Source organism: Gavialis gangeticus, unplaced genomic scaffold (genome assembly GCF_001723915.1).
Source record: "Gavialis gangeticus isolate Ggan-Ray unplaced genomic scaffold, GavGan_comp1, whole genome shotgun sequence".
NCBI classification, from domain to species: domain Eukaryota; kingdom Metazoa; phylum Chordata; order Crocodylia; family Gavialidae; genus Gavialis; species Gavialis gangeticus.
The window spans coordinates 36,797,890-36,821,074 of record NW_017729004.1 but is presented as its reverse complement, the minus strand read 5'-3'; the positions used below and the strand labels follow the sequence as shown (position 1 = coordinate 36,821,074).

The 23,185-nt window shown below is 40.3% G+C and overlaps 1 protein-coding gene across 5 annotated transcripts in view; it reads right to left on the bottom strand.

Moving 5' to 3' along the window:
• Positions 1–1,249: 1,249 nt before the first annotated feature.
• The window catches only part of MPP7 (membrane palmitoylated protein 7), a 306,910-nt gene continuing 284,974 nt past the window's right edge, over positions 1,250–23,185 (bottom strand). For all 5 annotated transcript variants that reach the window (XM_019508234.1, XM_019508235.1, XM_019508237.1 and 2 more), the window contains 5 exons: positions 18,807–18,887; positions 14,914–15,007; positions 13,708–13,816; positions 6,338–6,481; positions 1,250–4,619 (listed from right to left, as the gene is read on the bottom strand). In XM_019508234.1, the coding sequence (XP_019363779.1) occupies positions 4,440–4,619; positions 6,338–6,481; positions 13,708–13,816; positions 14,914–15,007; positions 18,807–18,887 (608 nt within the window). In that variant the 3' untranslated portion in view covers positions 1,250–4,439. The remainder of the gene's footprint in view (positions 4,620–6,337; positions 6,482–13,707; positions 13,817–14,913; positions 15,008–18,806; positions 18,888–23,185) is intronic.

Genomic DNA, 23,185 nt, shown 5'->3' with positions numbered 1-23,185 from the left:
TAATTTGAATCAGCTGTATATAGAATTAGCTTGAATCAAAATGTGAGAGGTGTGGCAAAACAATACTAAAACAGAACAAAAGCACTTGAAATGCATTAATGTGCATTATATTTGAATACTTATAATGCTATTATCAGCTTAGTTTAAAAAATAATAATTTCCAAACATTAATACCCTCCCTAGGAGCTTGATCTTGCAAAGAGAGAGGGGCAAGAATTCACAATCTTGGATGGTTAACTTAGGCATCTAACTACATTTAGGTACTTAACTGAACTTATTTATAAGGGTTCTGAACACTCCGCATTTTTATTAATGGCCAAATGAGCTGGGAATAGATTTGGAGAAAAGAATGCTTCAAGGAAATATTAGAAATGCAATGAAGGCACTTTTATTTTTCCATGGCTGAAACCTGAGATAGTAAAGCCTTTTCCACAGCTGAATTTAGCTCATACCTTCCTGTTAGTTGCTTCTCCTGACGCAACCTTTTCTTTACACAAAGCTGTAACAGAGCTCTGACTCAGCCAGCCCTGGACTCTGTTACACTTAGCCGGGATGCGCAGCTTACCCATACCACCCATCTGCAGATCACCTCTCAATTATCTTTATTCTCTGCTTCCTTTGCAGCTGCACTCTAAGGAGAAAAGAGTGTATTCGGGGGAGGAGGCAAGGAAAATGGAAAAGCAACCAAAGTAGTACATCGAAATGTTAAGTCTGTTGTCATGAATGCAGTGGTAGAGTTGCTAAGATCCTTTGCTATGGTATGGCTCCAGAGGCCCGAGTTTAAGCCATGCTTTGGACTTGAGACAAAGACTGCCCCTGATTCACCAAGCTGTAATTGAGAACTGGGTCACTGAGGCACCCTGGGGAATAGAAGGTGGTCAGATGTGATGCCAACTTCATCACTCCCTTGTGCGCCTTTGGCTAAGAAATCAGGGTGTCTTAACTACACTAGCTCAATGGGATGTTAGAGGCTTGAATGGATCACCCTTGACCATCCTTTCCTTTCTTTTTACATGTCCTTGTGACAAGGTATTTAGCAGAATTTGCACATTTACTGGAATCTGACAGGCCGTGCCACGAATGGTTCTGATATACCCTTGCCCATAGCATTAATTTACGAGTAACTGTTAACAGGTGCAATTAAGATGGAGACCTGTGAAACATATATATTTTACCATTTGAAGTCATTCTGGTGAGTGACACCATAAAATACCTTGCACAGGTTGAACAAAAAGCAAAATGTCTTCGATTAATATATTATCTCAATAATAATTTATTGTTCTGCATAAGAAGGTAAAACCAGATTTCAGGCATGACATCAACCAATGAATTCAAGTATAGATCTGGATACAATAATATAAAATGTCAACATTTGTTTTACTATGCCAAAACAGCTAAAATACAATAAAAATATCTGTGCTTAAATGTAAAAACAATTATCTAAAAACCACACAGCACAACTTGAATATACACATTACATAAGACACATATTGTCACCTTCTAAGGCTCCATAAACCCTTAAAAGTCAGAAACACGCACACAATTTTTATCTTAGCAGAGCAATTTTAACAAGTGGGTTTTGTGTTTCCCTACCTCATGCATGAGGCCTGTCCTAGTAACAAAATTGTTGGACTAGAACCTTTTCTGTCTTGACCCAGTACCGTATCTGACAGCCTCACAGAGACTGATGGATTCTGTTTTTATTGATGAGGACACACTGCAATAATGTTAGTTTTAAAAGGGTATTTACTGGAGTGGGCTGTACCTTTCTTTTTTCTAAAAACTCATTCAAAATTTTATTTCTAGCTGCTCAAAGATGGCTCACACCTTTTATCCCTTTTTGGTTTGTTCTGTGTTTGCTTTTATGGTCTCCCCTCTCCTTCTTTCACAGGTGTTACAATTAGACAGGAGCAGGTGGCCAGCTGTCTAGGAAATTATTGCCAGTGTTTACACAGAGCATCAGAAAGTAAGTGTCTCTATAAAAAGAACAAAGCATCAGGCAGCTTATGGCCTGGACCCTGGTCTGTTGTAGAAGGTCTTCATAGGCCCCACTGACCTGGAAAATTAGATTTAAAACAGTTTCAAAATTGTTTTCCCCTTGCAAAAAGCCTGCAGGGCAGCAAAGGACAGCCTGCTTCTAGGGTTTTCAAACATTAATAGCATCTGTTTCTCATATAGCAAAACAGGTCCTTTATTTGAAGGATATTTTACACTAGTGATCTTGGCACTACAGCTTAGAAGCAGTTTCAGCACACTCTTTTAATAAGGATTGCAGCTCCTCTGACATACCAGGGTCAGGTCAGAAGGAGGTGTGGAGCACCCTCACCTTTTCTTGTCTACAATGAAAATTGAGGGTACTCAATACACTGAGGACTGTATTTCCCAGGGGAAAGTTAGATTGAGTAATTTAAAAGAGAGAATGTTTCTTCAACCCACACTCGATTTGTGATTTCATTTGAATTAAATGCAATCAATGAGCTGGTATTTGTGTTACAAATAAGCTTAGGTCCACCAAAAAATGGAGAAGTATTGCAAAAGTTAACATTACAGCTATTCAAGTACAGCGTATCCTAGTGAGATACAGTAGGTCAGTATCTGCAATATAAACATTTCCAGACTCCTAGGGTTTTTCTTGTTGTTGTTGCTGCTTGCATTTCACTTGCTTTACATAATTTTAAATCAAAATGCAATGACCAAAACAGCAAATGTGCATTTAGAAGACAACTGCAAAGAATTTATGGCTTTATCAGGATACAAACTAACCTAAAATATTTACATGGAATGTTGAACTCAATTTACAAAGACAATGTCTCAAATTAGAACAGCATAGAAACTTAGTTTATAAATGATCACACTGACAAGAAATTCAAAAATGTAATATACCTTTACAGCCCTTTCATAAATATATAGGTTTCACTAAATTCTTTTTTCTTTAAACAAGACAGATACATTCTCTCTACATGGTAACATAAAATAACTATGCTTCCTGTCTGAATGCCACAGATGTGATGATCTGAAATAAGCAAATTAATCTATACACTGTACCTGTAAGACAAGTTCACTACTCAGTTAACACACATGCTTTACTCTTTCTTCACACATCCTCTCATTTCCTGCCTCAGTAGTAAAAATCAAGAAAAATGGAAGACACCAATATTAAAAATACATGATCTACTGTATATTTGGTTGCTCCATCACACAGGATTCAAATTGAGGTTTCAATTGTATCTGGCCAGTGTTAAAAGGAGAATAATTTTCTTTGTAGCATAGCTTCCAAGCTTCAACAAAAATAAAAGCATTTGAATTTAAAACAAAATATCCTCTGAATGCTGTTCAGATGTGTTTTGATAAGTTTCATACTTTTAAAACAAGTATTTTATGTATAACTAATACAAACAATTCGTGTATTGCAACTGCTTCCCAGATCTCAAAACAGTTCCCCCACTAATTGTCTGAAAGTCTCCAAAAGGCTAGAACTATTTTAAAAGGATGCCAGAAGTATTTGGAGTTGATTTAAAGGGAAAAAAAACAAACAAAACTAACAAAACAAAAGCAACTCACTACATTACTTTTTATGCCAATATATCACTGATCTTATAGAAGATCTAATAGAAGACTTGCCCACAAAGGAAGACTGTTAAAGTTAAAAGTATTTAAAGTAATTCATACTTTCCCTTATTCAGATAAATATTCCCAACAGTTGTCTTTGTTGTGCCACAAAGCAAGCATGAAGAATTTCACTGCATACATATGCACGGTAGAGCAGCAAAAGACTGTTACTCTTCCAGAGAATATTTTACAGTTAAGTCACTAAAGTACTTTTCTCATTTGGTGAAAAAATTCAATAAAAGCAAACACTAACATCACTCTGTGCACATAAGACAAAGCTCACACTTTGAGGAAAGAAGACCTCATCCTGATTCTTAATCCAATTAAAACTGATGTCCTGTCCATAGAAATGGTGGTCACTGTCACCTGCTTCAGTTGTCTCAAGTTCCATTAAAGTACAGGTAATAACTTCCAAGTGCTAATGTGCAACCTTTCATGGAAGCAATTAGGGCTGAGACCACCAATGCACTGATATCTAGTGTTAATTAATATCTTCTGTTAACACTTGTTTAAAAAAACCCCTTCAACTTGGACACCGATATATAAAATAACCTGCTGGCAGTTTTTGACATAGTATTAGCTCACTGTACTGACCTTGGTAAGGCTTGGATTACATGGGAAACTTCTTGTCCCAAAATTCGAACAGGATGGTTTAGGATACAGAAAAACAAGATGAACATTTCAATTGCACCAAGTCTGAAGCTGCATGTCACAGTTTGCCCAAGCTTGAAAAACCCTCCCACCAAGAAAATGGCAACAAAATTGGGTCCAACCATGCACCTTATTAGCAAATTCCCAGCTACTATCATATATTTCCCTTATTCCTAGCGTTATGAATGCAACCAGCTGACTGGAACCCAAAAGGTCTCTGTCTCCAGTGTGTCAAAAGTTGTTTTCAGCTCATTGTAAGCTGTGGTGAGGTCATCATTAACTATAACTTTATCAAAGAGATGGCCATACTGACTTTCCATCATCTGAGCAGACTTAATCATTTCTTGAAAATCTTCTTCCTAATAAAACAAGTAGAAGTTGTCAATCCAAAGTACAAGTATATCAGAGACATCAGTGTCTAATGCACATCCACTGAATGGCTCTATTAATGTCCTATGCAGCTTATTTTCTGTTGCATCAGGAGTTTTTCCAAATTCATCATTTCAAATTACTTCTTTGAAACATTCTCCTGACTAGATTTTGCCTGACAAGACAATTCTTTCCTCTTCTCTCTTAGAGCAGTAGAATTAGCCACCAACTGATAATTACAGAGACATTCCTGTGCTAGGAATACCAGTGGAAAACTGTTTTTAGCTGTTTACATTAATGATGCACTGACAACTGCATTACCTAAGTCTCAGCTTGCTATTAGCAAGGGATTTATCAGAACACAGGCTTTATTTTTTAAGAACTTGGTCCACATCCAAAGGATAGTTCCTGCCGGCTTCCTGTGTCTCGCTAGAATTGCTTTACTGAGTTTATGGTTCATGTTTTTAGGGGGGAAAAATGTAAAAAACTAAGTATTTAATTTATTTCATAACTCAGATTGAAGCTTAAATGAGCAAAGTCCTAAAGACACATCATGTCCTTTCCCCTACTAAGAGCTCCCTTTTGCATTGCACTTACTCTGTAGTAAATCAAAAACTGGTTCAAAAGGGTGTTGCAGTCAGCCTGTGGGCAGATGTAGAATGCAACTACTTGAGAAGGGTTGGGGGAGGTATAACAAAGGCACAGTCTGTTACAAAGCAACTGGTACATTTGGATGCGCCTATAACAATAAAAGTGAGCTAAATCGCTGTACTACTGAACTGTAATGGAAGCTTGTTAAAGATAAAATGCACGTATTACAATGAACATACAGAAGGAACAGTGATATTGAAATGCCATATAATGGTATCATTCAATACCAGTACTATTACTTATCTGTCTATGCCCCTGGGTGCTAAATTTTATTTCAGCTATGTGGCACAAAACCTAGAATTTAAATATATATTTATAGAATATCTGAATTGAGGGAACTAGGAAACCTAAAATATGTGCAGATATCAAAGTCAATCTGTGATTAACTTTAGGACGTTTATTAGTAAATACTGTAAATTGCACGCACTACATAGAATGATTAACAAGAACTTTTACTGTTCAGCCTTTTACCTAAAAGTGATGCTACTTACTTAAGATTTTTTTTCCCTTTTTCTTTCTTTGCTTTAAAATTTTTATCTACCTTACAAAAGGTATCTAAAATATTTGTTCTGTGCCTGTAGTTGTGAATTTAAGAAATTTTTACTTTTCATTTTGAGTTTGGTTAGTTACGTCTAATTTAGTTCAGGGAAAATTCAGTAACGTTGATAAGATAAGAGAATGTCACTGAACAATTGATGGTACCTCTGATTTTTCTAACCTAAAGTTATTCTGAAAACAACACATCATTTCCTATTAAAAAAAACAAAACATTTTCCTGCCTGGGAGCTCCAATAGTGTGAAATAAAAGGAGCTTAGAAAACACACTTTCAATTATGCTGAAGTGCATCAAAAGAAATTAAAACACTTCTGAAAAATTATGGCACAGGAGAGACAGTTTGAGACATATAAAAACAAAGAATATATTATGTATAAATACACATGCATCAAAGTTGTAGGGCAAAGATCCATTTCATTCCAACAGCTTTATTTTCCTTTTAAACCTTTATTAAAAAGATCTCTTGATTGCTTTTCACGTCTGAGTCTAAAAAAAACTTACCGTAAAGGGTTTTGCAGTCCCCTTCTCATCTTTGCTTGAAATAATCTTGGCATTTTTTCTGGTCTCCCTCAAACGCTCAAGTGATGGAGGCTTTATAAATATCACAAATGGTTTAAATTCATATGTCCTCAAGTGCTTCACAGTCTGGGAAGAGAAAGTGATTATAATTAATTAATAACTGGTGTTGCAGTCTTCTGTGCCCTGGAGTCTGCAATAATAAAAGAAATCCTCCACTACCCAGAATAAACGTATAATGCATTTCTGGAAGTGCATCTTTCAGTCAGTATCACCCTCCATGCCCAAACAGCATTTTTCTGTGCACCTTGTTACTGGAATAGTAAAAAACCCCCACACAAGCTGTCGGTAAGGCCAAGACTGATCTGTCTCCCAGACAGAAACCTGGGGCACCTGCCTGGAGGGCTGGTACTTCCCTAGCTAGAAGAATCGAATGCTCACAAGGATTCGTCCACACCCTGAGGAAGAAGCAGCTCATTTCAAGAGCTGGTTCTAGGACCTGAGATTTCTATGGCCAAACTTCAAAGATGGAGGGTGGGGGGAGGTGTCCTGCAGCCCACCTGCAAGAGTTCACAGAGATAAAGACAACCATTTGTTCTCAATCCTTCTCAAAAGACTCACCAAGTGACATCTCTCCTGCTGCTTAATTTCCTCAGTCAGATCAGGACTGCCTATTTGACTAAAGCAGGGGAGTCAAAGATTTGGCCTGCAGGACTGGACATTTGGCGGCAGGATGAGCGGTGCCAGTGCTAATTGCTGTAGCTTTGGGACCTGTACAGCTGTCTCATTCCACTGCCAATTTTCTGACTTGCGGGCTGGATCTGGAGTGTGGAGCTGTCACCCAGCCCATGGGTTGGAAATTTAGTGGGATGAGCAGCAGCTGCCATGGCTCCTGAAGCCATGACAATTAACCCTATTGCCACCTGCCCTGTCACGAAATGTCTGCCCCGTGAGCGGCTGAAGGCCACATGACATAGCTCCATGCTCCAGATCTGGCCCATGGACTGGACTCGTGCTACTTCTCCAGCCTATGGGGCTGGATGAGTTTGACACCCATGAACTAGAGAACTTATGCACTGCACAGCCGTGGGTAGCAGCAGCAGTCTAATTATGGCCCCATAAGGCTTCAGATGGGTTACATCATCCTGCTTCCAGCCCATACACAGATCCATGCTGCTATGCCAAGGCTGCTTTCAGAAGCTGAGGTAGCTTGCCTCAAGAGATATTCTCTTCCCAGTATCTCTATACCACGCTGCAGTCTAAATGCACTTAAAGCTTTATCTCCCTTTGCAGCTCCTTACACAATTAAATGTTGCTACCGGGCCACTAGCAGCCACATTATGGAAACATGAGAAAGTCTGACTAGAAGAGACCATCTGAGTCATCAACTGCAGGTGCCCAAGGAATCGGGATTATGTCCGCAAGAACATTCACTCTCCCCCCGAACACACAAAGTACCCCTACCAGTCTATGAACAAACTTGGGATTTTTAGTACAAAAAGCCAAAGGCCTCAGAAATGACAATGTGCCACAGGAATAGAAGAGGAGAACCCACAGGCATCAGCAACCTGAGTGGCAGTTGCCTCCATCTGCCATCATAACAGCCATTGTAGAAGCAGCAATCCAGGCACTACAGGGTTCCCTCGCTTTATGTGGCTTCTGTACGTGCGAATTCACTCTTATACGATGACCCTTTTATACCAAAAATTAATTATATGCAAGGTAAATTCACTCTTACACGATTGGTGTGGAGGAAGCCCACAATCAGCTGCTTTGTGCGGTGCATTGTGAGAGTAACACACCAAAGTATAGTCGCCTGCGTGGATCTGTGTTCCTCTCTCGTCTGCAACACGTGTTTCTGTAGTTACCACCCCCAGTATGACAGTGCCCTGTGCTTGTGTGTACTCTCTGCTGTTGGTGAGTACCAAAATTGGCCTGTAAAAGTGGTAGAAATGGGTCTTCGGGTCAGTAGATTCAAGGTTTTGGAGTGTATCTCTATTTGTTACATTGTAAAGTGGGTTCTCCTTTATGTGAATTTGAGTTATGCGCCATTTTCCAGGAACACGTACAGCACAAAGCAAGGGGAACCTGTCACGAGTTCTAACCACCAGGCTGCCAATTACACAGGTCCCCAAGCTTAAACAGTTAATAGATTTGGTAGCATACTTCCAAATGAGATCTTTGTATTCATAAGACAACGGCCTGCTCATATTTTAATAGCTAGAACATTAATGCTTTATAATTATTTGCTGTATGTTGTAGGATCAACATTTCTTGAAGTTTTTGATGGTTTGGGAGACTCTAATAAGGGAGCTTCTGTAATAAGAAGCACGACATAATATTTGGTTTAATGTGAATACACTTCAGCTATTGCATCCACAGAATATTTCCAGTATATGCTATTTAAACAGGGAGTAATCATGCCCAATTAGCTATAGAAACAGAGGCCAAGCTTACCTCTAGCTGTACCTAAGGTTCCAGTCAAAACTGGGGAAAGAAAGGGCACAGCACAGTGTGGCTGAGACAGTGAAGTCAGCCAAAATTAGGGACACACAGTGAGACAGTTAAGGAGGACTGTCTGACATGCAATTCCTATTTAAGAGTGGGAAAAATCCACAACAGGTGCGCAAGTCACAGAGCCATCGCCTGTAACAGAGGATGCATTGAGAGCAAGACTGGATATCTGGGAGATGCCCCAGTCAAGGGAACCAGAGTCAGTCCACCTGAAAACAGAACAGAAAAAGGAACTTGTCCCTGGGAAAGGACCAGCACTTTATCTCAAAGATGGGAAATGGCTTCCTTGCATACACACCACTCATGGTTCAAAAACAGATTCCCTGAAAGGACCTGTCAAATTCCTGTCCCCACTGACACAAGGGAAATGAAGCCCAGGAGCAGCAGTTTACTTAAGACGAGCCTCACAGGTTATGGTCTGCCTGGATACATCTTTATTTACAGCAAGGATGGATTCAGGACAGGACTGTATGCAAGTGAACATCACTGTAGGTTGGATAATAGCTTAGGAGTAATGCCAGGAAGACAGAGGCTTGTGTGGGAAATTGTATGGAGACTGCTTGGATCTAAATAATTTGTGTGTGTGTGTGCCCCAAAGCACAAGTCACTGGGAACCCACACATACAGGCTAGGAGCTACATTTGCAAGTATCTGCTTGTAGTAGCCACCATAACAATGCTCTATCACCAGGTGATGGGCAGAGTGTGTAATAAGCTGCTTGCCTATAGCAAATGGATCTACCAGGATGGATGCAGACAGATGACTTCAACTAATCTGCTATAGTGACTAGGCAGGGAGAAAAAACAATACCCAAGTGATTACACCACAAGTGTAAGTCACCTAGGATCAGTAACTGTCAGTGTTACATGGTGCAGGTCAGCATCTTTTCCTTGCTAATTCCCACCTTTGGAGTGCTGCCATTAGCCCTCTCCCTGGTCCTAGCAGATTGCTGGGACCCCGATGCCCTTCCATATGCCAAGCAAGGAGGCATCATCCATTCTTTGTATATAGGTCTAGGAAGGGACCAGTGTAAAAAATGGTACTTTTCCACTATACCAAACATTTGGAGCCCCAGTCTTCTCTTCCTAGCTTCTGTAGGGGCCTTCTTATGAACACACTTCCACTTCTGGTCTATTAGGGAGACAGACCCACTTGAGGACATGCATCTGCCACAGGAAGGAGCTGGTGCTTCAGCTGCTTCTCCTCACTCCCATTTTCCCCACCTCTGATACCAACCAAATTTACCAGATAGGTAAGAGTTCCCTTCCTAATACCAGGCAAAAATGTATTTGTATTCCACTGGACAGGTATGTATCATCATCCCTGAGTAACCCTAGTACTCTCTAATATTTTGTGTTGGATGACTACCAATTTGTCCCATGCTCCAGTACAAATTTAGCCACCCATTCACACCCTGCCTGGCTTTCTCAGCCTCAGAGAGGGACCTAGATTTGTCAGCATGTTTACAGAATCAAAAATGCTTACACTTAGATGTATAATAATTGTCAAGTAGCAGCTAGTCAAAGAGTGTAAGAGGGGAAATCATCTGGTTTCAAAGAACTATGCCAAGTCAGGTCTGTCAAGGCCTTAAGGGATCTAGTGCCTGCAGATCCATACATCAGCTCCTCTAACCCATGCACCTGCCTCACTTCTGAGGCCTACCAATGAACTTCTAGGGCTACTGGCCACCCACATATAGGGCAAATGTATAATATTATGTTTGCAAGAATGTCTAATTCCAAAAGATTCCTTCACATGACCTGAAGGGAAAGGTATAAAAAAATCTAAGTAAATCACTGAATTATCCTCCCCCAAAGGAGGTTTTTCTACCCTAGTATACATTTGCATGCCACCACTGATAAGCAAACCCTTTGGTGTTTCTGTTGTAAGCTATGCTGACAATGTCCCTGTTCAGCCCTGAACAAATGGGATCCAATTTCACCAGAACAGCCTCAACAATATGAGCCCTTTGATATTACCATGAACCCAAATGTCCTTTTTGAGGTAACTCCCTTCTCTGTGGAGAAGTCTGCATTGCTTTGAGGGTGGGTAAATCCAATTTATACACTATCTTATGGTATTAAAACATACCTTGTTTTATGACACTGAAAATCAGGGTATCTGACCATTCCTCTACCAAGACAGAGCTATATATGCCAAAATCCCATTTAAGTCATCCTTGCTGAACCCCTTAGTAATCCTAGGAGAGAGAGAGCCATGATACCCCCTTTCACCCTGAATATTCAAGATGCCACTTGTTTTGAACTAAGACAAAAATGGTCAAGAACCAAGCTTCCAGAAGTCCCCAGCATCTTCTCTGAGATACCAGTCACATCATACATTGAATAAGCTGCACTGTCAGTTACCAAAGGGACCATTGCTGAATCACCTCTTGCAGAAGAATTTCTCAAGGAGGGCATGTATGATGGTGCAGCTAGATACAACACAAGCAAGGTGACATTTTCATCATTTGAAGTAATCCTCTGGGTTTGCTTACTTGATTTCTACCATGGTTTCAGCAACATGTTATATATCATCTAGGGTTGCACAGACAGAGATTTTGGGGGCCAACACCAATAGCCAATATTTAAGGAGGCATATCAGCCGATACCAATCTGATTTCCTGTACAGCTGCTTCCAGGTGGTAAGTCCAGTTTGGTGGAGGGGTTGTGGATCTGTGCAGGGCAGGGCAGGATGCAGCTGGGGCTGTGCAGGGCTCTTCTCAATGGGGGTTGGGCTTGGAGCGTGCACCAGCGGCCCTGGGAGGGTGCTGCATCCACCTCAGATTCCACCGCCACTCCACTCCCAGTGCTGCCACTGCCACCCACCCGGAGCTGCTCCAGCTTTATGCCCTGCCTCCACCCACACGCTGGGAAGAGCTGGGTCAGCACTGGGCGACTGGTGGTGGTGGAGGCACTGGGAGTGGATCTGTGGCAAAACTTGGGGTGGATGCAGCATCCTCCCAGCGCCACTGGCACCTGCTCCAAGCCCAGCCCCTGCCAAGAAGAGCCCTGTGCAGACCTGGCTGCAGTCCACCCCGCCCCTCTCTGCACAGATCTGGGGACCCCCTGACCCACCCTCTTGGGGTGCAAGCAGCAGGAGCCACCCCCCTCACCCCACACCTACCCCTGCCCCCTCTCCCACTGCAGGGGGCATTGAGCTGTCCCCTATGCCCGTTCCCTCCTCCCTCCTCTTCTACCACAATGAACTAACCAGCTGGAGGCAGCTCTCCATGCTGCCAGATCTGCTCCTCGTTGCCTGAGTGCTGCACTGCGGCTGCACACAGCATGAGCATTTATTGGCCAAATTATCTACTCCATCAGGCCGATACAGTAAATTTTCTTTATTTTGGTACCGATCCAATATTGGACGAATCTATCAGTGCATCTCTAATATCATCCAATGCACCAAATACACTCATTGAAACTAAATGGATGAAATTAATAACTGCTGCATGCCAGAATGAACACCCTGAAAAGGATATAAAGGACAGACATTCCCAATCACCAACAGAATAACACCTTTCACAGAACAACCATTCCATCTCTGAGCTCACTGCTCCTTCGGAAGACAGGCCTGGCAACAAAAGTTTGTAACTTCACTGGATACTAAAAACTATGAACCAAACGCAATAGTTTTATGGCTCGTTACAATTTACCTGCTTCCTCTGCCAACGTCTTTGTACTCTATAGGTAATAACAACTCTTCCTTTGAATGGTCTTTACATTAGTAGGTTTACCTATTTCAACTGCCCTTTACTTACAATCATAGAATCAATGAGTTGGAAGGGACCTAGACAGATCATCTAGTCCGGCTCCCTGCCATGGGCAGGAAGGAGCACTGGGGGTGGCAGGTGTCGCGTTTGGTTTGTAGCTACTTTGGAAAACTTCTCTGTCCCATAGATTTACTGCCCACTACCTCTAAGTATTTATATTTACATAATGAAGTAAAAAATTATTGCTTTACCTGTTATTTAGCTTAGGTTAAATTGATTACTGACTTACAAGCAGATACACAGTGGATAAGCCAGGCACATTGAAAGAGAACATCAAGGAATTGAAGAATCTGTTCTCAGGAAAACATTTCAGTTAAAGAAATTTTGTTTGGCTTTTTGTGGGTGATCTCTTTTATTGGACCAACTGTATGGTTGGGATAGACTTAGACAAGTTTTTGGGTACCACAATACCCTTCTTCAATCCCAGCCGTACAGTTGGTCCAATAAAAAGGTCACCATCACAGCTGTAACATCACTTCAACACTACCAAAGCTTTGCTAAATAGTTTTAATGTACAAGTTAAAGTTACTCCCAGCCAATCCTGAATACTGGGGTTTTCAACAGGAGAAAAGCAACATACACACAATCGGTAAACAACATCTCTTCCGCTTTCAGAACACTACTCTGTATTTGTATTTCCTATCCTGCAACACTTTACATGAATAGTCTGGTAAAATCAAGGGACTGCTCAGGTGACAAAGGGATGTAGGCCTAGCCTGTATCTGAAGGTATTTTGGATTTCAACAATCAATTTTGAGACCTATTCTACCACAGGAATGATGAAGACAAATGTTGAGAAAAATATGAGAGTAATAAACTCATAAATATTATAGTGCAAGCTGCCATTTCAGTTAGTTCTTGTATTAAAAGATCTTGCAATTTGTACTGAAATGCTTCTTTTCTCCCTCTCTTTCAGGAAAGCTTTCTGCTGTAAGTACAGCCGGTAAAGATGTGGAATATAAATTTAGTTTTGAATCAAATGGAATGCTCTATTAAACAGTTTTCTTCTGGAACCTTAACATGTAACTCAGTAAATGACATGATGCCAAGAGAGGTGCTTACTTACATGAGGCTGGACATCCAACAAACAAACTTTGTTTTTAGCTAGAACAGATCGAACAGAGTCTATGCTTGTGCCATAATAGTTGTTTTTATATTCACCATATTCAATAAACCTGTGGTAGAAAGTGAAAACAGATCAGAATCATTCCTATTTCATCTGCAAAAACTTATCAGCTTGGTTTATAAGACCTAATTCAGGAGAAGAAATATTTTTATTCTACATGCAACTTTTACCATGTTTTATAAAAGGAAATGCTGCCAAGTACTTTGGCATCTAAATTTTAAAAAAATCTTCTATTTTACTATTTTCAAATCAGTAACACCTGCTTGTATTACAGTTAAAGAGAAAAAAGTAGTATAGTCCAACAGCACACTAATGTTTTCCATCACCTCTTTCTCTGAACTAATGCAATTCAATAAAACAGTGGATAACCTAAACAATAGAAACTACTGAAATTTCACTGCACACTACAGAATATCCAAATTCTCTGTCTCAGAATAGAAGGCGGAGTTACAGTGGTGCTAATGGAGCCAAGGTGGCTGGTTATGTGCTATAAAAGCATAAATACAATTTGCCAAAAAAACAAAGAACATTTTGAAGTTTCAATAAAACTTACAGCTTTGTGTCTAACACTTTTGCCTTCTGAAATGCTTAGGGCAGCATTTCAACTTGCAATATTTTACAGGCTGCTAAGGAGCAGGATGCTACCACTGTCTTCCATTTATTTTAAATTTTTGGACAGTTTGCAGTGAAGGGCTTTTCCGTAGGTCTCCAAATTCGTAAGAACAGGAAGTACCTGTCCTGAAAGTGAATATAACTGCACAAACATTAATTTAAAAAAATGCTTGCAATGACAAGCTTGCCAATGCTTCTGTCCTTTGTAGTGTAAGGTTCATTTAATAAAACAAAGGATACCAAATTAAAAAGGACCTCCTTCCTTGTAACACCTTAAAAATCTCCATGAGTTTACCTCATCTACAAGGCATTTAAAATTTCTGGTAGCTTTAAAATGTTAGTTTTGTACACTACTTTTGCAGTTTTATTATTCCAAAGAAGCATCAAGGTTGAACTGCCTAGGCATTCAAATGATACTTTAACAATTTTAAATCAGTACCAACTTTAAATACTACACAAAAGAACCAATTAATAACTCTTTGCAATGAAAGCACTGTTTTGTCTCTGGCTCAGGTTAAAGTCTTTGCAACATACTTGTTATTCTGTACATCCGTCTCAAACAAGTGCTTGGAAATGAAAATGTACTCCACACCATCACTTTCTTGGCCTCTTCTTGGTCTGGTCGTGTCTGTGGTTTTCATGAAAAAAGTTTAAAAAATAAATGTAAATCAGTTTTGGGACAAATGTAAAAGGCCCGATCATGTGTGGGGTTAAATGCCCTTATTCCCCACTAGGTTAGATAGGACTTGAGGATTCTTAGGGTCACTTGGCACATCACAGGATAGTGTTTTAAGCAAGTGCAAGAAAATACCATGGGACATGAATTTCAGCTACTTGGGTTTTTTTTTAAATAGTGGGAAAATGTAATTAAATGGGAACAGAGAAAAATAGTGAAAAATGAACATCAATTTAGAACAATCCCCTTTTACCTTCTACTACTTTTCATAGCATAATCATTTGGAAAACCCAGTGATTTCAAGACCATAAAAGATAAATTCAGCTGAGCAACTGGGTGTATAAGGGAGCCAAATATTTTTATGATCATTAAAAACATTTACAGCAACAGTATACAGGGCATAAAAATACAATTGATGAAAAACTGCATTTCATGTTTTATGGCCTTAGCCTTTGGTGGTCAGGCATGAATTCCTTTCACTTGCCATCTACAGTCTTGGACTACTGATTACTTAGATTATGTTTATTTTAATTTTATTTTTATTTTACTTCCTTTGAAGCATCAAGTAGTACCTTTTCTGTAAGACAGGTACACACCTGACACAACACAGTACTGTGTGGTGAGGTGTATGGTAAAGGATTTTATTACTGATGAAACACTGTGGCTTTGGCACTTGTAATATGACCAGTCCAAATTCATACCCATAAAATCCTCTGTACCTTGCCATCACATATATTCTTTATTCACCCACTTACCTAGCCACAGACACCCCCAACTACCCCCAAAGAGTATATTTTTAATATTTTCGTCACCTCATCTTCTTTAGCTAATAAAAAGAAACATTCCTAAAATGGCCACAACTCTACTTCTACTCAACATTTCCCTGTCATTAAGTGACTCTCACAAACCTGTAAGTCTTGGGGAGAAGAAACAAAACACAAGTGAAAGTTTAAAGGCACTAAATCATATGATGAAAAAAGGCAATTTATGTGAAAAGTCTTATGTTGAGAACTGCACATTCATCAATCTGTTAAGTATTTAAGCAGAAAGTAGGCAGGGTGGTACATGTACACTGAAGCTGCTCTGATGTGCTGTAATTACTCTATTAATTGAGACTGATGGAGAATGGTAATTATTGTGCTCTAGCAGACTCCAGTGTCATGTGCATCAGCGTCCCCATGCTGAAAAATGGTCATGGAGGTGTTTTAACTAAAGCTCATTCAATAAGCTTTAATTAAAGCACCCCCACCGCCATTTTTCAGCACAAGGAGGACGATACATGTAACACTCCAGGCACTTTAATTAGAGCGGCTCTCTCTGGGAGGTAGGGGGGAGGGACACTTTATTTAGAGTGGCTTTGAAAGCCCGGCCTCCCAGAACACATGTATAAATGCCCTTAGAGACTAACTGGTTGGTACAGTGGCAATACAGATAACCACGTCCCTACTTAAGAATTTACGGGTATCTAGCACAGTTTTATGAGTTTATAGGCCAGGCATTTGCAATTCATGCATGTTGTTGAGAATAAATTTAGTAATTTTTCATCTACCAACAAACTTACCCACATCTATTTTTTAAGAACACCTGCAATATTGAAGAAAGTACTGGGTTAAGGCCCTGGATACAGGGTGCTCAAACCTTGTTCTTAAGAAGCCTCTCTACAGGAGACAAAGCTACCAGACAAAGCCAGTACAGTGCTGGAGAAACCTGTCCACAGACAAGGGCTAAGTACAGACAGTCAAAAAGCCTGAGGCTAAATTGATTCAATCTTCTCAGGTTAGCTTAAGCTGAATAGACTGAACCAATAATCAAGTGAATAGACATTGAATTTTGATTCTGGAAATGCAATCACATACCTGCAGTGGCCCAAGCCAGAAGCCCGGGGGCCTTAGTGCATGCCTCCTTGCTTGGCTGGAGCAGACACCTTGGGCCAAGGATAGACTGCTCACCTTGAGAGGGGGGAGAGGGGTTTGTGGGGGAGCTGCAAAGCATTCTGGGATGCTGGGGGACTGTGAACTAACTTGAATCTGGAGGGGATCTGGGACAGAAGTTCAATGAACAGTTTTAACCTAAATCAGCTAAGTCGGATGCTATACCCATGCAGGTTTATCTTAAATTGGCTTATGTGCACTGAACTTCTGTTGTGTTCTACATCTGAATGAGTTTCTGACCACTTATACCAGTTTTTGTGTCTAATTTCTGTCCCTAACCAAGGGGGCAGTCTTTATATTTTTAAATCTGTATGCCAAAGACTAATTCTGATATGTGCTTTACAAATATGGCAACTGACATACTGACAGTTGTGTAATTCCCTTACCTGGACACAGGACAAAGCTTCACATGAATGGGACAGAAACTATGCTACAGCAACAGGACTCAAACTTGTCTGTATCATGCTACGGAATTTGAAAAAGTGAAGGTTTTTGCCAACACCCAGTAAAAACCCTACCAGAGATAAGGTTCCACTGCCTGGACCTGTTCTACAATTATGGCAGTATTAAACCTAATTTTCAGGATTAACTAATGCAAGGGTAAAAAACATCTGAAACTTGAGAACCTGGCCTTCAGTGTCAGATGCTGGTAGGCATTTTTCTTTCTTGAGCTTTTAACTAGTCTCAAATTGAAAGTACGAATACTGCAAAGAAATGTACTATATCTTGCAGGTAAACACTCCCCAATCTTCAGGTTACATTGGCATGAGAGCAATTAAACAAATATATTCTTACTAATAAACATTTCAGTATTTTTCTTGTTTGACTCTAGATGACAGTTTAATGTTAAAAAGAGTATCTAAAATAATTCAAAGGGAAAAAATCTAACATTTAAAAACCATGACTGTAATGCATTCTAATAATTGTAAGCTTTTTACCCTTTGATGAATACTGCAGGCAGAATTATTGTAACTTGTTTGAAAGACTGGACATTTATACAAGTGACATGAAAGGAAATTCTTAGAGCAAAGTTAATATCTTCACTATGTTAATATCAAGCCTTGGGGAGAAAAGTCCTCCTTTTCTGGTAAATACAACCCAGACACATACGTGCTAAACTGTTCCATAAATAGTGTAAAGCAAAGTGCTGTTGGAAGATTTTGTTTATAAATTACATTATTTGAGCAAATTCTGAAAGAGTAAATGTTTCAGTTTCTATAGAAGTAATTTTCCAAATGCCAAAATATAAGGAATTTGAATGACACTCATTCACGAGGTCAAACCACTTCACAAGTTCTCTCTCTACCATAGGCAGAAAGATAGATCATTTGGGAGTCACAAAAGAGCAGATGGAATGCACTGCTCTGAAAGGAAACTCATCCTATGCTGGGAATTATTAGTTTATCACTACTTACCAACTTCTGAATATAAACAATGGTCCTGGTTGTGTGAATTCTCCTACTGTCCATATCCAGGTTTGCAACCTCAGACCAAAGTGTTAGTGGAATAAATTCCACCATTTAAATGCCAAATCCCAAGGAGTTTTTAAAGGGGAATTTCATTTAGTAAACTGTGATATTAATCATGTCAAACTTGCACTGAAAATTTACTGCAATGAACCTGGGCCAAAGATTTTTTATCGGCTTAATCAATGTTTATTCAAAATGTAGCTGCAGCAGCACTTTTAAAAATTAGGACACTAATTTAAGCACCAAATATGGTTTTAGGCACCCAGGCTTGGAAATGCTGACCTTAGGTTAACATAATAAAAAGAAACTGAATATGGCATTAACAGCCCACAAAAATGCACTTTTACTTACGTGGCACTGTTACACCATAATGCTGGGTATCGCTGATCAGCAATTTCCGTTTCAATTCATTCAACCCTACACCCACAGGACCTGAAAGATAAATTACATTGTTTTTGAAAAAGTTCTCTCACATTAAGCTGTTATTAATACCAAGTATGTGACTACAAAAGCATACGACACGTTTGGGCTTTCATCAGAGCCTTTTGGAACTGCTCATGGATATAGGCTGTACTAGAATGTATAGAACAAATTAATTTCAGACGATTTAATTACTAGTTAGGACTTGTTCTGACATCTCTCTTCTTGGAAAATGAACATGGTAATAGCAAAATCAACTCTGATACTGGGAATCTTTGATTTTATTGATTCCTTTCAAACTGGCTCTTAACATAGAGATAATGAACTTGCTGATGAAGTCACCTACAAAATGATGCAGGAGAGGTGCTCCAAGTGGTTCTCTTGGGTCTGCCAGTAACTTTTACAGTGACTACTACCCACAAAATTTGATTGACCTGCAGAGGGATCCTAACAAGGATGTTGATTTCAAGTGGTTCCATTCCATCTTCTCTAAGTGTCTTAAAGCGTGGTTTGGTTTATCACCTTTCTCCCCCAAGCAATCCATCATACAAGATCCCATTCTTTCATCTATTCTATCCCATTTGTATGCAAGGCCTCTGGACACCTGGGCTATGCTGTGATCAGTATGTGGATGGTGCATGGCCCTACTTTCATCAATTCAAGATGGTGGTGCAATGGCAATGCCTTCCCAGGACCTTAGGACTGGAGGAAGGTCAGTCATCTGATGTTTAAGGCAGACACTTCAAAGGCAGTGTTTGTAGTTTGAGGGAAGCATCTTGCCATTACAGAAGTAGTGGCCCATGTGCTTTTAGTTTTTATTATAAGCAACATTTAAATAGTAAATACCAACTCAATAAATATTTTTATGAATTCTGAGTCTTCACCAAGATATTATCTGTAGCTTGCTATCAAGATTAAGTACCTGAGTAAAGACTGTAGCTTCAGCACCTTCAAGTATAATTCCCAAAGCTAACTATCCTCACCACGTGTATGCAGAAAGGCAGAATGATGAAAAGCAAAGGCTTTCTACCATCTCAAAACTATGGCCTCTCTGTAAAACTTAGTGTTGCTGCATTTATAATTTTTATGTGTTTACATAAGTTAAACACACAACTACTTTTCAAGTTCCATCTCTGACCTGCCTGTAAATTAATCTCAGTATGCATAAATGTTTACTTAATACGGTGTACAGCAGCCTCTACTGGTGCCTGCCTGCAGAGAAAAGTAATATGTCAAGCAGTTAATAACATTTTTTTCTGTTTAGAAAAAGTTTTGCCTGTATTTGCAGTGTACATATTTAAGTGTGTGCGCATGCATGGACACACACACACACACACACACACACACACACAATCAAAATTCTCTATGCATATGTCTGGTAAATGTAGCATTAAAAAAAAGAGCTGAGGTAGGAAAATATCTGTTTTATATTTTTAATGCAAGAAATCTCTGCAAAATCTATACAAATGTGATTTCCTTAGTCTATGTGCATCTCGAGTAGAGCCAAGGAGGTGATCCTCCCCCTCTACGCGACGCTGGTCAGGCCACAGCTGGAGTATTGTGTCCAGTTCTGTGCGCCCCATTTCAAGAGGGATGTGGACAATATGGAGAGGGTCCAGAGGAGGGCCACCCGCATGATCCGGGGACAACAGGGCAGACCCTACAGTGAGAGACTGCGGGACCTGAACCTATTCAGCCTCCACAAGAGAAGGCTGAGGGGGGACCTGGTGACTGTCTATAGACTCACTAGGGGGGACCAGAAGGGTTTGGGGGAGACGCTGTTTCCCCTAGCGCCCGCTGGCATAACAAGGAGTAATGGGCACAAGTTGATGGAGAGGAGGTATAGATTGGACATCCGCAAAAACTACTTCACGGTTAGGGCGGCTAGGAGCTGGAACCAACTTCCAATGGAAGTGGTGCTGGCCCCTACCCTGGGGGTCTTTAAGAAGAGGCTGGATGCCTACCTGGCTGGACTCATTTGAGTCCCGTTTCTCTTTTTGGGGTTTTTTGTTGTTCTCCCGCCCTGGCGGGGGGTCAGGCTAGAAGATCTACTAGGTCCCTTCCGACCCTTAATCTATGAATCTATGAATCTATGTGCTGTGAAATCAAAAGGTATGCTTTTAGTTCTACTCATATATAGAAACTCAGACTTCACTTAGTATGACAGATGCACTGCAAAGAGAACAATGTTTCCAGACTAAAAAAAACACCACTTGTTTTCTTCCCTCCCCAACCATACTTTTTCAGTATTACTGTTAAAACAAAGGTACAGATTAGGGCTGTACAAAGCTTTGGTTGCTGATTCAATCTGGAGGAGATTCCGCCTGATTTGGTGGCCGAATCTCTAAATCCGAATCAAATCAGGAGACCCTTTAATTTCTCTGAATCTAATCAGAAGATTCTGAAATTATTCGGAGAGACTTGATGATTCAGCCATAGACACAGCTTTAGATGTTTTTTCTACTTACCTTGAGGTACCAGGCACAGCTCGTGAATGCTTAGATGGTGGGGCAGATGGAGCATCCCACGGGAGCACGGGGGGGGGGTGGTCACCCACGCGCTCGGTGGTGGACCCACAAGTGGACCAAAAGTACGTCCAGTCCATGGCTGGGTCCGCCACTGGGTGCACGGGGGAACCCCCATGCTCCTGTGGGATGCTCCACCTGCCCCACCATCTCATCGTTCACAAGCTGTGCCTGATACCTTGAGGTACGTAGAAAAAAAATATATAAAGCTGTGTCTGTGGCCAAATCACTGATTCTCCAAATCAGAATCAAATCTTGAGATTCAGATTTGGCCTAACTGAAGTGGGACAGTGATCCAAATCAGCGAATCGAATCACTGTCCCCCGAATCGGGCTGAATCTGAATCGAATACTGCCCAGAGTTAGATTTACTTTTAATTTATGCATTTAGCAACAGTAACTGTAGCAGAGTTACAGAGCACAGACACCCAATGAGCGCTGGCCATAATAAGCCTGTTGTCTATGTGTATTTTATTCCATTTCCTGAGTGTAATGCGCATTTATGCCTTGAATACTTTTTCATTTTAATGCAAATCAAGAAAGATGCATTTTTCTAACAAATATGCACTTAGAAATGCATACATTTAAAACTCATCAGGAAGGGAGTAAAATAATAGGACTAAGGAAATCCAGGTTCTTGTAGTGGAATTCCAGTAACACAGAGCCCTTCACTCCACAAAGTTGTTGCTTTGGTATAAGCCATCAGACAATTTTTTCTTTTTTTTTTAAATTCTCACCCATTCGATTTATGGCAATGGCTTTAATTGCTGGCCCATTCTGAATCACACTATTTAAGAGGTCAAACTAGCAAACACCCATTACCCTGTCTAGTGGCTATAATTATATCCCATGGGTAAAAGTACTTGCAGGATTGGGCCACAAATCATTAAACTAGTTTGTATGGTGTGAACCTCACTACACATCTGAAGAAAACTGGAAAATGTTTTTAACCAAAGACTGGGAAAAACTCTGCACTACCTGCTCAAATCTTGGCAAGATCATTCTTCAAAAGTCAGCATGCCGAGGTACATGCAGTGTATTTTTTTGGAAGCTAAAAAGAGCTACATTTCAGTAAAGACTTACGAATTGAGGTACTGCCTGCTCTGCTCACAAAGATCCATAACCTGTATAACTGGGGTTCTGCTTCAAAGGCTGAACTTTTCCTTTTGATGAATATGTGTCTGCTGCATTACACTGAATGGGTATGCATGTCAGCTGTAGTGCTTTGGAAGTCTGTGAGATGGAAGATGTTAATATAGGTTCATTCTTCGTTTGTATTCCAACAGCTTACAAAAACTGTGGAAGCATATTTTATGTTTGCTATTCACTGAAGCATGAACTGGGTGCTCATACTGGTGTTACAGGAGCAAGGCCAGAGTTAGTGTACAAGCTGCACTGTACATAAAACAGACACTACCCCCATAGCAGCCTGGCCTAGAACTGCCCTGAGACAGCAGCTCCTGGAACCTTCTCTTCCTTGCACTTAGTTTACCTGAGATGGCTGGGAGAGCTAGGAAGTTAAGAGCCACTGCTATCTCCCCGGTGGGGGAGGAACCCATCAGCAGTGGCAATCTTTAATCCCTTCCAATAGTTCCACAAATCTTAACCATGAGGCCTAGAGACAGAAGTTACATATAAACCAGTTCAAGTGATCAGAAATTTGTTTAAACCTGTAACAGCACAGAAGCTCAGTTCACATAAACCAGTTTCAAAATGGCTTAAACCGGTTTAAGATAAACCTGGCTGAATGTAGTATCAGACTTAACTGATCTGGGTCAAACCAGTT